The following is a 15,302-nucleotide window of genomic DNA, read 5'->3' on the forward strand; positions in this document are numbered from 1 at the left end:
ATGAACTCTGTTCTTAAGGAAAAACGTTTCCCCTTTATTGGAAACACATACTACTGATTTTTAAAATATTATAAAACGCTTAATCATGGCTATTCGTATGACTTACCCGTGTGATTTCAAGCTGTTCTTGTACTTTCTTTGGCTCCTTAGGAATTCCTTGACCTTTGACTTTGTTAAACTTTCCTCTGGTCTTTTTATATTTGGAATTCAACTTGTCTCGCCAGTCCGTCCATTTCTTCATCTTTTCCAGCTTTTTTTCATCCTCTGCGTACGCTTCTGACAACAAGGCACTCAACCTACAATAAGGCAGACAAGAAACAATCAATCAATCAATCAATCAATCAATCAATCAATCAATCAATCAATCAATCAATCAATCGATCGATCAATCAATCAATTAATCTATCAGTCAGTCAGTCAGTCAGTCAGTCAATCAATCATCCATCCATCCATTGTTCAATTGTTCCAGCGAACAACAATGGTCACATAAGAAGCCGCTGCAGAATTAAATGACAGTAGCATTAGATGCTAATTGAGTTAAATTATAAAAGCTAAAAATGTTACATTTACACTCATAATCGGGACCATTTCTAACCTATCTTGCTCGTCGTTGATGTCTTTTTGTAGAATTTGGAATTCCTGTCCAAGGTTGTCCATGTCCTGCTCTATTTCATTCTTCTCCTCTGTACTAAGCTGTTTATCCCCAAGAAGCTCATTACCGTAATCGTAACCAGACTGAATCTCAGGAAAAGCAGACACGATGTCGTTCGTACATTCCTATAAGGAAGAGTTATAATTAGATGTAAACGTGTTTTAGATTCCCACAGAAGTCTACTAACCTCATGTATATTTCACATACAATATTTTATATACAAAAGATTGGGTCACTTGGAGACGCACAAAAGACTCACTTATTCTCTATTTTCCAATTGCCCATAATGCACTCTGGTTGCCCCCCATATTTTGCATAAACTATTGTTGTGAAGTACTCTTGGAAGCTCTGCATATTCCTAAGAGCATTTCACAACAACAGTTTATGCAAAATTTGGGGGGCATACAGAGTGCATTATGAGCAATTGGAAAATGGAGAATGGAAGCCTTACAACTGAATTTGACGAAGAGGAGATAGCGCGAGGAGGTGACGAAGAGGAGGTAGCAAGGGAGTGAGTGATCGAGTACCGAGTGACCGAGTTGACGAGTGCGCTCGTAATTAAAAGAAACAAATCAACCTTTACTGACCTAGCCACATCAATATAAAATGTTTTTCACCTGTAGCTCCTGTAACCCTTTTTGTATTTCAGGGGCGGTTTGAGGATCCTTCAATTTAATCCCATCAAGTTTTGGTCGGCCGTCAACTATTATCCTTGATGTATTCTCTTTAATCTCGCGCCACTTATCCAGCTTTACCGTTCTTTCAGTGTCTTCCCGAGAAACTGCGTCCTCCAGTCTATAAGATCAACAATTAAAAATTAATGTAGTGGTTAGTCTTTTCGAAACTCCCCTTTCCGCCAGTAAAGCTATGGAAAACACGTCAGGAGACAGCCGAAGCTAACTTTAAACATTCTAAAAAAAACCCGTTGAACTGGTCGAGTAAAAGAATAGTCATGATCAATGAGCTTTATTTTTACAAGAATCATAAAATCAGCACAACACCGTTCTCCCCAGTGACCCTACTGGGCTAGAACTAGGATGACAATATGTAAAGCGATTACAGATGACTTAGAATGAAAACCAGTTTAAACACGAAATCCTATGCACGATTATTATCACAATCGTCCCAAAGGACATTACCTCTTTACTTCATCAATGGTGTTCTTCTTGAGATCCTCGTATCTCTGTTCGACATCATGTACGTCCTTTACCAATTGATCTTTCTGATTTGCATCAAGATTCTCACTTTGTAAAAGATTATTTCCGCCGTCCGTAACTCTTGTCACTTCCGGCTTAAGGGCACTGACCTCATCGGACAAAGCCTGTGAGAAAGACAGCGTAAAAAAGACATGTTGAAGTATCAGTTTGACAGTGTCTGAGGGCTCTATTTTCCTCTGGGCATCTCATTACCTTTACGGTAAACTAACACCATTATCAGATCCAAAATTCCCGTTGAATAAATTAAATCATTCGAAAGTTCACACAGAAACGAGTGCTAAACTCACCTTTGCTGCAGCTAAACGTTCTTTGCTCGGTTTAAAATCATCAGGCTTTGGATCTTGTTTTTGACTGCGTAACTTTTCCTCGCATAAGTCAAGTTTGTCGTTCAAGTCATCTCGTTTCAACTCCCAATCCCGAATCTTGTTTCGCTTTTCCATCTCCACGTAAAGGTCATCAAGGCTTTAAATAATGAAACAGTGACAAAAACTAAGTAAGTACAAAATATATACGTGAAGAGAAAGAAGCTATCTATCCAGGATTATTATGAATTTCAATGATAATGATAATTCCATTTTTGTCACTTAGTTTTTGGCATGATTGAATAAAAAAGTATTTTAATAGGCTATAGAGTAACCGGGACATAAAAATTATATCAAGGACAATTTGTGTTTCTGTGTTCCTGTAACCAGCGGCCGACAATTTCTGGCCGTATGAATCCACGTTTGTTCCCAAGAGACGTTAGAAATAAACATGTACAGTGTATATGTAATGATCAGTCTTAGCATTCTCTTGATCTAGCCCCTAAATTTGTTTCAAGTAGGTGAAGAGAAGGTAGACATGCATGTGGATTGCTGGTATCGTAACAGAAAAGGAAGCAAACCTCTCTTGTTCGTCATCAATAAAGTTTCTCAGATCGTCATAGTTTTCCTGCAGCTGGGCCATGTCACGTGCCATGTTTTCTTTCTCGTTTTCGTCAAATAGATCGTCTTGCGTCAGCTCTCGTCCGTATAATATGACGTCCTGGAAGAGAGGCTCGCCTGCCTTCAATTGAGAATCACATTCCTGAAAAAAAAAAGCATAAAATTTTAAAACAAGACAATCTGCAAACTGAAGATATGTATGTATAGCACTGAAGTGTTGGATTTTCTCAGTTCTATAACGAGTGTCTTTGTATTAATCTGGGTGATTTTTTTAACATTATAATTTACACAACGAATATTCAAGACTTGTTTTCTGGCTCATGTCTTTACCTTAACAATGTTCTGCTGCTCTTTAACTTCCTGTAAATCTTTTGGTGCTCCCCTAGATCTTAAGCTGTCCAACTTTTGTGAGCCATTTCTTAAGACAAGCACGATGGCGTTTCTTTTGTCCTGTAACTTAGCAAGTTTAGAGTCTTTCTCGGCCTCTTTGTCCGAGCTGAAAACGAAATGAGTACGTTAAAAAGAAAGAAATTTGTCAATAAACAGTCAAAAGGGCTGTTTAACTCTGTTAATGAGGTCGTTTTCTAAAACTACTGGAAGACATCATTACCGATATTATAGTACTGAGCAAAAGTAATGCAAACGGAATTCATGTATTTTACTTCTTTGCAGTCTTGCGACCTTTCAGTGTAATTTCGCTTTTGTTGGCAATTTCGATCGAAATTTCATTTCAGAAATGAAGACTCTGTGTGCAAATGTGGTTGCGCACAAACATCTCGCGATTGGTGTTGAGACTATACGAGAGTGCATGTATATGAAGCAAAAAAAAAATAACGGCTCACGTGAAATAAATCCTATGTTTGTCAAAGCAGGCTTAACAACAGAAATCTCACTAAGCCAGTCTTAGAAAGTCTGAAGAGAGTTTGCTGTATTGCGACGCGTATTTCAGGCTGAAAATATTATGGGATGAAAAGTCAAACCTGTCAACTTGATCAATATCAACATCTTGTCCATCGTCAAAATCGATCAAATAGTGTACGTTGGGTTGCGTTTCCACAACATGCTGCACTGTCGGCTGCAAATAAAAACAGACACTTAAGATCAAATCAAATAAATGGAAAAAAAGCGAACTGATTGTTATGTTACCATTTAAACAGACACTGACGCCTTCTAACTGACAGACAGAACACTTCCCTAGATACCAAATTACAAAGAAAGAACCAACAACAAGCACGTGACGTCTTGCTCATTGTATATACCTAGTTCGGTTATATTTTGATCCGGGAAATTGAATTAGGGCAGACTTTACTACATGTATAATCGCTTACTTGTATTTCCAATGTGCTGAACTCTGAAGGTGCGGACTGTACATCGTTCTGCTCTATTTGGACAAGCACTTCTGTTTCAACGCTCTCTTCAGTTGGGGAAGATTGTGACAGCTTGTCCCGGAGACTGCAAAGGAAGATGGCAGCTCATTAAGTGATTGTGCTGTTTATTGAGGCATTTTAGGCTTTTTAGTTTCTTTTTTTTAAATTTAAATACCAAAATTAATTGTCTCTGTTTCAAGTTTCAGTTACAAACTATACTTCGTGTGGTATTTCTCTCTCCATCGATCAGGCTTTGGCTGAAGCTATGTCGTCCAAGTTTGCATTCTATCATTTTGAACAAAAAGACGGTTTTAAAAAATTTCAATAAAGCCGTGACCGCAGAAATCTCGAACGGATTATTGGTTTGTTTGATTTTGTTTTTGTTTTTGTTTGTTTGTTCGCTTGTTTTTATTTGTTTGGTTGTCACCTTCCTTTGTCCCGGATGAAAAGCAGTGACTATGAGGCAAGGCAAACCAGAAACCAAAATCCTATGTTCATTTATGGCTTTTTGTATTTCAATCATTTATGTACGTTGTGTGTTACAGGTATAAGGAATACTTATTAATTGAACTGTTAATGCTCAAGGAACTGGGCAGCGACATTATAAGTACATGGAACAACTTGTGCATAGGAATACCCCAAGCTTTTCCACTCTGCCACGCTTTTCGTCACCCCTTGTCCTACCCGGCCGTTCTTCCATCCCCCCGTCCCTCCTTCTCTTCCTCCTTTCGTCGTCCTTCATCACTCAAACTGTGTGCAACCTCGTTGCTTTTTAAGTAGTTAGGCTCTCATGCCTCTTATCTTATTTTTATTTCTTACTCTGTTTCCTTTTGTAGTGCCTCATTCCGCATCTCGTCCCAGTTGGTGGTCAAGTCTTTTAACTTTCCAAGCAGCGCTACACGGTCTTCTTCGTCCATGTATGGCTCTTGGCATAGCTGGTCAACTTCATTGATGACTCGATCTATTTCCGGCATCTTTTGTTCAATCCGTGATATGGCGCCCTGAAAAAAGCGCAACAAAAACACATCCTAAGGAAAAATACATCATTTTAAGATTTTGAAAGAATAATGATACTCTGTGCATCTACCTAGTCAAAAACAAGATCACAAACCGAACTAAAACGCTAACCTCGTGTTGCTTGATCTCGTCTTTGATGGCAACAGGGTTCGTACTCTGTCCTCGAGCTGCTATCTCACGTCTCATCTGCATAATCCACGTAATGTAAATGTCAATCTGCTGTTCCCTTGGAGACGCAACAGCTCCACGACACCTGTGAATAACAAAGACCAAAGCTTTATCACCAGCCTCACGATGTTTCTGCTGCATTAAAAATTCCGTGCTGAGTTTTTTTTGAAATGTGGTCGTAAGTACTATTGAGTACTTGGAGTACACAATTAAGCAAATGAATTTTCAAGACATTTTCATAACGTAGGGATAAAGCACTGTCCTAAATGAGCTGTGGGTATTAACAGGTGTACGTAGGCTGGGCTCGACTGTTGTGCAAAATATTCCTCGTTTAGCCCACTTACCGCTTGTGTAATCTCTGGGAGAGTATTTCCAGTTTTTCCCATCGTTCGTGAAGGAGCAGTACTTCGTTTTTGATTTCTGTACAGTGGATCTCGTCAGTCTTTTCGCTTTTCACGAGTGCTTCGCCTTTGTCGATCACATCTTCTACATCCTGACGGTGATTCGAGATGTCCTCCTGGAGAGACTGAGATGACAAAAAGAAATTAGAAATGAATAATATACTAGTGTTATGAGCTACTTCTTTATAAACCTTCCACGCGCATGCGTGCTCAGTTTTAACGCCGGGATGGCAAATGAAATGGAAAGCTTGAAAAACTGAAGACATAGTAGTAATGTAAGGTACACGTAGTTAGGATCAGTGATCAGTCATAAATTAATTCTTTGAAGTAAAACGATGAGACTGCATGGGGGAATACGGAGATTATGTTTGATTGAAGTGACCAAAAAGCGAGGTTTGACCTGGAAGGCTGTTCGACTGTTAACGGTGTTGTCAAACCTGTTCAATCAACAAGCACGTTCACCAATCCTGTGAAGGAAGCCACAAGGGTGAGGAGAGGGGTAGGGGTAGTTTTTCTAACCCGATTACTGTATTGTTCTTTAATGTGTATTTCTATCCCTATAGGTCCCAGGCGTTAACCTTTCAGCTGAGAAAACCTTTACAGGAACATTTGGGGTGTTTCTAATTCCAAAACAAAAACATCGCATACTTCATAATATCTCATGCCTATCTCAATTATCGCCTTCCATATGCAAGCGTGTCATGCTCCGTGACAGCATTGCTCCTCGACTAACATTTAGTGTTGGATGTCAACAAAAACACGTTTTTGCCGTTTCGTACCTTTGAAGTCTTGTATTCCTCTTGGGGATCGACAAAACGACCTGTCGTTTCTAGTTTTGTGGAGACGATGTTTTCTACTTGTGAGATGTACATGTTGACTTCCTTCAACGCCGCACGATACGCCTCGAGATCTGCCAGATTCTGCAAAGATATGAAAACCTATTAACGTTTTGCATGAAGTATAATTTCGAGAGCTGAATATCAGGAACGCTGCAAATACAAAGAAACACCCACGGTCAAGGCAAAGCATTTATTGCAAAGATTTTTAGCCCTAGGATTTTAGTCCTAGGCTGTTGTAACTCTTTTTCCTGTATTCCAAATGCTTGAAAGTGATGTCTTCAGAATGAATGGTAAATTCATTTAAATGCCAGCTCACTGTGTTTACTTGCCAGCATAGCAAATGTGTTTAGACTTAGCAACCGCGCCTGGAACTCTCGTGAGGTGATCATGGCGGCGATAGGCTGAGTTTTTCGACCAATCAGAATTCCAGATTCTTATATTCACCCATGGAAATTATACTAAACATGTGAAACGCTGAAAAAAACTTACATCTAGTTTCCTTCTCTTTCTTCCTCCTTGAGGCGAGTATTCTCTCAAGCCATGATATAAACTGGTCAGATACATGATGATTAACTTCTTATCTGGTTTGTCAACATCAATATCTTGTGGATAAAAAAGAAATTCATTTGTAAATTAGTAATAAATCCTCACCGTAAAGGTGTCTTAGGAAGTTTTTTTTTAGTACAGTCGCTAATTTGTTTTCGTACTGGCGATCCCTGAAAGTTTCGAAAAGTTTCGTAAGTTTCTCGCCTGTCGGCTCGTGTTCCCAGAGCATTTCACATTCTCTCTCTCAAAAATTACTGTAAAAAAACTCAGCGATCCAATAAATGTGAACAGTAGCAACATTGTCTCACCTGCAGGGTCAAGCAGCTTCGGCACAGAAAACTCTTCGTTAGCTACATTAAATGCGTGATCAAGGTTGGCTCGGTTATCGTTTTGCAAGAGGCTTTCAAATCGGAATAGCTCGGGTCTGAAAAAAAGGGAAGTTGTCTTAAAATCCAAATATGCCCTAGCGCTGCAGCACGGAACAAAATATATATTCTAATCTTGTGAAGCACAAATCTTCCACAGTTGACTTACTTGTGTGTGTGGATGATGGCGTTAAAAGCCAAACCGTCTCTCCAACTTGAAGTGAAGTCTTTAAGTTTAACGGCATCCTCGTATCTGCAAACAATGTCAATCCCCTCAAGACATGGCCTATTATTGTTGAAAGTACGAATACTTCTCTAATAGTAGGAAACAATTCATATCACAATTTAGTAAACTTAACCCAAACAAAGTACTATATTGGTATCCTAAAGTATCAAAGGAGCGGAACGAACTAAATAAGATTGTATATAGGTTCAATCTACCTTCAAATTTAATTCTCTCCCACCGACAGTCTCAGTTGAATTACACCGCATTTAGCTACGATCACTAAAACGTTTTTTGTTTCTTACTATCAGTGAGCCTTTGTTTCTGAGATGGTAGCTGTCAGTTGATCTAGAACCAGCCATAACTAAAGAACTAATGAATCATAAAACACACATTCGACTTAAGCCGCCGCCATATTGGATTTCCACCTACGATAAGTGCTTTTCTTTAAATAACAACAAACTAAGCAGAGTTGTATGAAATGGGAACTGGAACAAGTACACTTTTTTGTTGTCTGTGGCCTGATGACTAATCATTAAATAATATGGGATAATAACAGGACTTAAATAATATTGGTTAATTGCTTACCCATCGAGGCTCGTCTGGCACCAGGAAAGAAGTTTCTTCTCGACTTGAAAATCCTTGACGCTAGAGTCGGAGTCATTCTCTGTCATCACACCTTGAACCTGGGTGGGGGATTAAAAAGTATGCCAGAGTCGTGAGCAGAAAAATGGAAAGAGAAGAAGGGTGTTGATACAAGCAGCCTTGGGCTACTTCGTGAGATAAGGGCATAAAATTGTTGTATTATACCAATATTTTGGTCTCAACCATAAATTTATATAACGTCTGTATAAGTCTGAGCTGAATCCAGAGGACAAAACCCCACTCACCCAAAATACATGTAATGTAATCACGTTCTCGCGTCAAATTAACGGTAAGAAAGGTCAATTTTAGTGTTGATCTCAAGGTTCTGCTTACATGTAGCTAGGCCAGCAATTTTACCTCGCACAGTGTGTAGATTCGGATTAACTTCAGTAAAGGAATGTTAAAAGGGAGGAGTACGGTTCTGGCACAAGTTTTGCCGCTTGTAACAGGAGAATGTGGATATTCCCAAGTCGTCAAGCCATAGCCTGTGGATAAAAACTGTACTTCTCATCGCTCCTGCTTGGGGGCTATGAGAATCGGAGGCCTTCCCGGGCTAGTCCGCTCAGGGCTTTAGATGTATCCAAAACTGCATCCAGCCTCCAGTGTGTAAAAATGAAGGTATGCATAAACCGGAGTTTGAATAAGCAAACACACACACGGTGCAACAGCCTTTCCTTACCTGGAATCGCAGAATAATGCTCCAAATGAGTCCAAGGATAGGCGTGCTCTTTCCATCAACAATATCGTAATTGCTGATTCCAACAAGTTTGACCTTTAAAGGAATATAATGTTGATTATTTAATCGGAAACAAGTGACAGAAACGAGAAAAACAAAAAGAAAATTAAAAAAATTATAGAGAGACATATAGAAGAAGACTTAGCTGGAGGGATGAAGTGACAGAAATAGCAATGGAATATCGAAATACATCCCATAAGGGTGCACGTGGTCCACTAAATTTCTCTCAAAAAGACGTACTCTGTTTTTTTCCAACAACTTCAATGCCATGGTCACATTGTTGAGTTTGTGCACACGCATTCGACCTTTCTCTCTTTTCTGTGGAATAAAAGAAATCGAACATCATTTAAAAGTAACAGGCTCAAATCCAACTTTGGGATCAGCGGCGATAGAAGGTCATGTGAATACAGAGAAGCAAAAGTCCAGTTCTTCCAGTGGTCCTTCGATGGGAACTTGGGCCAAAGGGGTCGATTAACCAATCAAAGCATTTAATGCATCCTGCTTTTTCATAAAATGGACTACGGAGAAAAAGAGTGGTTTTACCTAACTTGTTAACAGTTACGAAACTATTATTATTCGTTGTTTTCTTCCATTAGTTTTTGCTATTTTGTACTAAAAATAGTCATTGTATATTTCGCGGGTTTAATAAGAGTATCAGAAGAGCGCGCAGGCCAGAGTATGTTCTTGAACTCTAGATGACGCATTTCACTATAGGTATTTTTCAAATTTATGGAGTAACAGCTAATGTACAAAATACCCCGGATAATAAGCCTTCAATCTTGCACACCTTAGGGACGGAGGGTTTTTTTTTTCAAAAGAATAAAGTCTTTTGCAAAAATTTATTTGGTTCCTGAAGACGAAAACAAGGAGTCAAGAACTAGGCTTACCAGAGTTTTCCCCAAAAGAACCTCTAGCAGAGAGAGGAGCACGTGACCATCTCGAATCTCCTCTATAAGATCCGTAACTTCTAACGGAGGCACCGCCTGAAGAAAAAAATCATAACTCAACATGAGTGAGGCGGATTGGGCAAGATCAATTCCTCCACATCGTTGGCAAAAGCTTATAGTATGTCGTTATCAGTCTGACAGTCACAGGAGGTCTGCTTACAGCTACAGTGTAGCACGCTTCCTGTACCACCATATTTCTTGAATAAGAAATGGCTTACCATTGCTAGTTTGGTGTTGATCCATTTTCGAAATGTTTTCTTGTGTATTTCTTCTCTCTCGCCTAAATGTTAAAACAGAAATCGAAGTAATTCATACTGTTGACACGCTATCAAAAACAAAACCTAACACTACAATTAGCGTTACCCCAGACCTTATCTTACAGTTCCTCTTTGAAAATAAATTAGTGATACAGACCAAGAGCTACCAGTTACCAGTGTTCTGTGGAGCTGAGTGTTCTGCACTGAAACTGAAGTCCTGTGAGTTCGATCATGAATAAGCGGATCGAAAATGAATGCGAAATGAGGAGGTAGTATGCTTGGTAAATTCATGCACATTGTTTTACCTCCTCGGGATTACCCTCGGGATTGCTAGGTCTGCTTAAAATGTACACGTTGAGCAGTGATTTGGAAGAGAACTGCTTTACGACAAGCCATCGTTTGGTAAGTAGCATCTCCTGTGGCTACAGCCCAGTCGAAGGGAACATAGGCAGTCATTTTTAAAATTGGTAAGACGTGACCTTCAATCTCTTCAGGATCCTGTCCACACTATGTCACAAATTTCAAATTCCTCTTTAGAAGGCACCAAGTAAACTACAGAAATTGCAATGAACTTTTTCCGCTTTCATTCCCATGTTCTAAACATAAATTCCCCTTAATGATTTCAATGTTGTTTTCTCTCAGCGGTTCTTCAGGGCTGGTCATCTGACAAAACCTATTTTCGCCATCAAGCCGTAAGTCACCTGCTACAACTTGTACTGTGTTTAATACGACCAGCTTTGTCTAGAAAACAGTTCGGAGCTTCAAGAGCGAAGCAGAAAAGTAACGTAAACAAACGTATAATTTCAGAAACATGTTTGTTTCCTAAAATCTTTACTCTATAGACAGGAGTGTTTTACCGGGAAAACACAGTGCTACTCGTAAAATTCATGCGAAACTACATCCGGTTCACGAATAGCGTATTTTCTATATCCTCACTGGTGAAGATATTCACGTCATTTCCCGCTTTTTTACGGTTGTTTATGCAAACAGTCAGTTTGTCTATATAATAAAGAAAAAATTACGGGGTTATTAGAAGATGAATTTTATTTTCTCCTGTTAAAAACAGTATTTTACTCCCTCGCTGAGCTCCTTCGTAAAATGTTGTTTTTACCAGTCGAAAATAAAAGTCATATGTTTGCTCCTCCGGGTATATTCTGTACATGTATGTATATGCACAAAGTAACTGTAAATGTCCTCGCCAGGCTAAAAGTAATTAAACAGTTTTGAATAAATAACTGCCGGATTGAACAAGAAAAGACTCAGAGGAGTTACCTCGTCTCTTTAGGTATACATATTCCCTCGCCAAGCTCGCCATCTTCCCGGCTTTTGTATTCTAAATTTCCTCGATGTTAACCCATTAAAACGACGTCATTCAGTTTTCCCAACCCAGCCTTGAATTTGCCACGCACGTGCAAAAGCGTTAAAACAGATATCGCTTAAAACTTCATCGAAGCTGCTCTTAGAGAGAACAAAGCAATAACAAAGACGAAATTGAAATACGAGCAAGTTAAAAAAATGATTATTTAGAAATATACATTTCTGGCGTGACAGATCTATGAACACCAGGTGCTACTGGGCTGTTAGCCCTTGCCTGACGGCTTCTCCTAATGCTGTACGCTTTGGAACAATAACAAGCTGGCACCTGTCTGTCAAATGGGATTCCAATATGTTATTTTTTTCTGATTTGATTTTCTGTTAACTTTGGCAACTGTCGTCGTAACTCAAAATCCATCAGATTTTTAAATCGTGCCCAATTATTCCGGTCCACTTCTTTATATTACGATGTCTCAAAGTATCATTCTACCATAAACAAGTGTTAAAACATTGAAAAAAAAAAGAAAAAAGAAAAAAGAAACTTCTTTCGGCTGAACTGCCCTAACTCGAGCATTTTCACTTGTTTCAATTGGTCTATAAAACATTGTCAAATTTACCCTGGAAATCAATTCTCTATTTTCCAATTGCCCATAATTCACTCTGTTTGCCCCCCAAATTTTGCATAAACTATTGTTATGAAATGCTCTTGGGAATATGCAGACCTCCCACGATTATTTCACAGTAATAGTTTATGCAAAATTTGGGGGGCAAACAGAGTGAATTATGGGCAATTGGAAAATAGAGAATAGTCAACCGTAGTTACATGTACATGAATGTAACCATGCACACAAATTAGGGAAGGTTAGATCTGCTGAAATAAAGGTTTTCACAACCACGACCTGTCTACCAAGTCTTTCACATCCCAGTGATAACAAAGCTGACCGGGATGCTGTCAATCAAGCTTGATCTGTATTCACTCGAGAGAATGATAATAGATTAAAAGCCACCCGTGTCATTACAAACCGTATTGGACGACAAGAAGTCTTACTCTCAATTGATCACCACTATAAAAAAAAAATTGAGGTATTCCCTCTATACCAACGGCCTTGATCTCGACTATACTTTACCTGCTTTGCACTCTGACAGTTTACCGCCTTTTGATTCGGATTAGGACATGGAGGACAGAAAATAATAGATGGTAAAGCACTAGGATAATAGTCTCTTGGTGTGCGGGATAACTTGTTTCTGAAACAAGCAGCTTCGCTCGAGTCTCGCTATTCTCCTTAGCCTTCTTATTATTAAATTATTTTGCTCACATTTTACATGCATCTGTTAATCTGCATGTATCTGTCACTGACTAACTTTCATGTTGCTAACATATTCATGTTGTGGCCGTCGTATATTGGTCTGCTAATTTATTTCAGGCGTTTCACTTTTGCGTAATATTGATAAAGCAAATGCATTAACAGCTGCATACAAATGGACTTCTTATTTCTTTGGTCCTTGTTTCCTGCTGCTTCTGTTCAAATGATTTTACTGTGTTGTTCCGTCCTTTTTTTTCCCCGTATCTATCATTCCTGATAGCTAGTCACGTGATCGGTGGCCATGATTAATGAAAAACATAAAACAAGATTAGCTCTGGGAACGAGAATGCGGTTCGGTGAAAAACAAGCTTAGCCTGATAAATACTGCACTTCAGTTCTTCCAAAACCTTCGTTCAATCTGACTATGTAAAACGACCCTCTTTTTCTGAGAATGAGCAAAGTTTGAATTTTCCCCAATACATTTCTAGAGTTCCTACGTAACTTCGGGTCAGCGGAAAATTCCACCTTAGCCGTTTCGCTGACCTATCCTGGACGATTGCGGGCTCGGTAACATTATAACCAAAGACCACTGCAAAACAGCGTGATTGGAAATGATTAATTGTCGAACGACGGAACTTACCGTGTGTTGACATCATGGATGAAAAAGAAAAATACGTGTGTATGATCTGGCGACTGCTTAATATTACAACGTTATGTTTGAGAGAAAACAAAAAGAACTTGCAATATTATAAAAAAATGTTGTCTAGAGTCTAAAGTTTGTGTTGTAATGGAGTAGTTTCCAGCGAAGGAAGATAAATCTGACCACACGGACAGTTTTTATTTGGGTTAACTAGTGATGGCTTAGTGGGTGTCTTGAAAACAACGCCAAATTTGCAGACAATTTACATGTAAATTAAAGTATGTTAAAAACATAATCGTGTAATTACTACAGGCCTTAAATTTTGCATTTTGAATAAAGTGGATTGAAAAATAAACGAGAGCAGCCGCCCAATATTTTGTCCAGAGACAATGATCTAGTCTCTTGATTTTGTACAATACAGGTTTAAAGTGTGCATTCTAAATAAGCTGGAATGAAAAATAATGTTTTGCTCAATACAGAAAGTCGACCCGTTGTCTTATCTGGGGTAGTCGCCATGGTAATTTACAAATGGATTATACACCTGTTCGGTTATCTGATAAAAAGTCCATTTCAATTAGGAAAGATTAAATGCTTTTTTTGATTAATATACGATGACAATCAAAAACCGCACAAATCAATACAGATCTTGTGTCGCGGGTATTGTCTCTGGCAATTGGTAAAAAAGCCTCAGGGTCTTAGCACATATACAAGAAAATCCTGTTGACTCTCACGTCCTTAAAGAACTATTAGTAAGCGAGACAGGTTTCTTAGAATTAACTTGTTTATTTATGGACTGCACATTAAACAAGTGTTGTGGGAAAAAAGGCAGTTTCGAGTTTAAGATGAAAGAAAACGAGAGACCGACTCCCACGTCAAGTCTATACGTGAAATATTAATTCCCGAGTTAAAGGTTATCTATATATTAGGTCATAAATATTTAACTTGTTGATGTCTGTATCTCAAGGAGCGAAGACTTGACAAGGAAGGGAATTAAATTTTCTGCAAAGCAGCATTATATGATAGAACCTGTCGCATAAGATAGAAATTATTTCTACTTATGTGTATTGAAAACGCGGTTTAGTTATCTCGCTTGCTGTTATTGGCCACCCAGAAATGAGAAGAATTCAAATGCTGAACAAGGGATTCTATTGTTGAATTGCTCCAGAGAATTTAGTAAGCGGAAAAGCATTAGCAAAATATGTCCTCTACGTGACTGTGTTGAAGCACGATAAAGGAGAAATGTACCTCATTTCAATCGAACTCTTGAGAGTAGAAGGGTCAGTTTACCACACACTTACAATAAATTCTGGAAAACATTGTTATTAAGTACAAAAGTATGCAAATTATTTTATAATCTGTGACTTTTCTGCATTGACAGATAATAATGCCCAGGGAAATCTCGATTCGGATTGCCACCTTTATTTAGTATCCTAAGACTACTGCATTAAGTCGATTTACCTCGACTTCTGACCCAAAAATCAGCACTAGGAAAGATGACAAAATTCTAGACAAGAAGCTCTTCCTGTGTACGAAAGATAAACAGCTCATTCTGAGCTGGGTTAAACTGCGAATAATTTTAAGCTTATGGGAACTCTGCAACATCTCATTACTGACTTTCTAAGCCTATTCTTGTTCAATCATTAAATCCTAACTTTCGAACTATCTTCGGGGACGTTAAATTTGCGGTCAGGGGGACTCAACAACACAATCATTTCCGCACTATTTGTTAACAGGCCAATTT

At 38.7% G+C, this 15,302-nt stretch overlaps 1 protein-coding gene across 3 annotated transcripts in view; it reads right to left on the bottom strand.

The window, feature by feature from the left end:
- Positions 1-15,302, bottom strand: part of LOC110053498 (uncharacterized) — a 51,906-nt gene that overhangs the window by 36,319 nt on the left and 285 nt on the right. For 2 of the 3 annotated variants that reach the window (XM_089282840.1, XM_089282839.1), the window contains 21 exons: positions 10,265-10,326; positions 9,987-10,082; positions 9,340-9,417; positions 9,043-9,135; positions 8,307-8,404; positions 7,665-7,748; positions 7,439-7,554; positions 7,074-7,186; positions 6,525-6,665; positions 5,689-5,870; positions 5,288-5,429; positions 4,979-5,160; positions 4,121-4,244; positions 3,773-3,867; positions 3,123-3,288; positions 2,753-2,934; positions 2,157-2,331; positions 1,792-1,973; positions 1,270-1,447; positions 596-777; positions 107-296 (listed from right to left, as the gene is read on the bottom strand). In XM_089282840.1, the coding sequence (XP_089138966.1) occupies positions 107-296; positions 596-777; positions 1,270-1,447; positions 1,792-1,973; positions 2,157-2,331; positions 2,753-2,934; positions 3,123-3,288; positions 3,773-3,867; positions 4,121-4,244; positions 4,979-5,160; positions 5,288-5,429; positions 5,689-5,870; positions 6,525-6,665; positions 7,074-7,186; positions 7,439-7,554; positions 7,665-7,748; positions 8,307-8,404; positions 9,043-9,135; positions 9,340-9,417; positions 9,987-10,082; positions 10,265-10,326 (2,861 nt within the window). Of the gene's footprint in view, positions 1-106; positions 297-595; positions 778-1,269; positions 1,448-1,791; positions 1,974-2,156; positions 2,332-2,752; positions 2,935-3,122; positions 3,289-3,772; positions 3,868-4,120; positions 4,245-4,978; positions 5,161-5,287; positions 5,430-5,688; positions 5,871-6,524; positions 6,666-7,073; positions 7,187-7,438; positions 7,555-7,664; positions 7,749-8,306; positions 8,405-9,042; positions 9,136-9,339; positions 9,418-9,986; positions 10,083-10,264; positions 10,327-11,575; positions 11,770-15,302 lie in introns of those variants that run through there. The other variant, XM_089282841.1, reaches the window with a different exon arrangement.

Source organism: Orbicella faveolata, unplaced genomic scaffold (assembly GCF_042242905.1).
Source record: "Orbicella faveolata isolate gen_17 unplaced genomic scaffold, um_ofav_v1 contig_12, whole genome shotgun sequence".
Lineage (NCBI taxonomy): Eukaryota > Metazoa > Cnidaria > Anthozoa > Scleractinia > Merulinidae > Orbicella > Orbicella faveolata.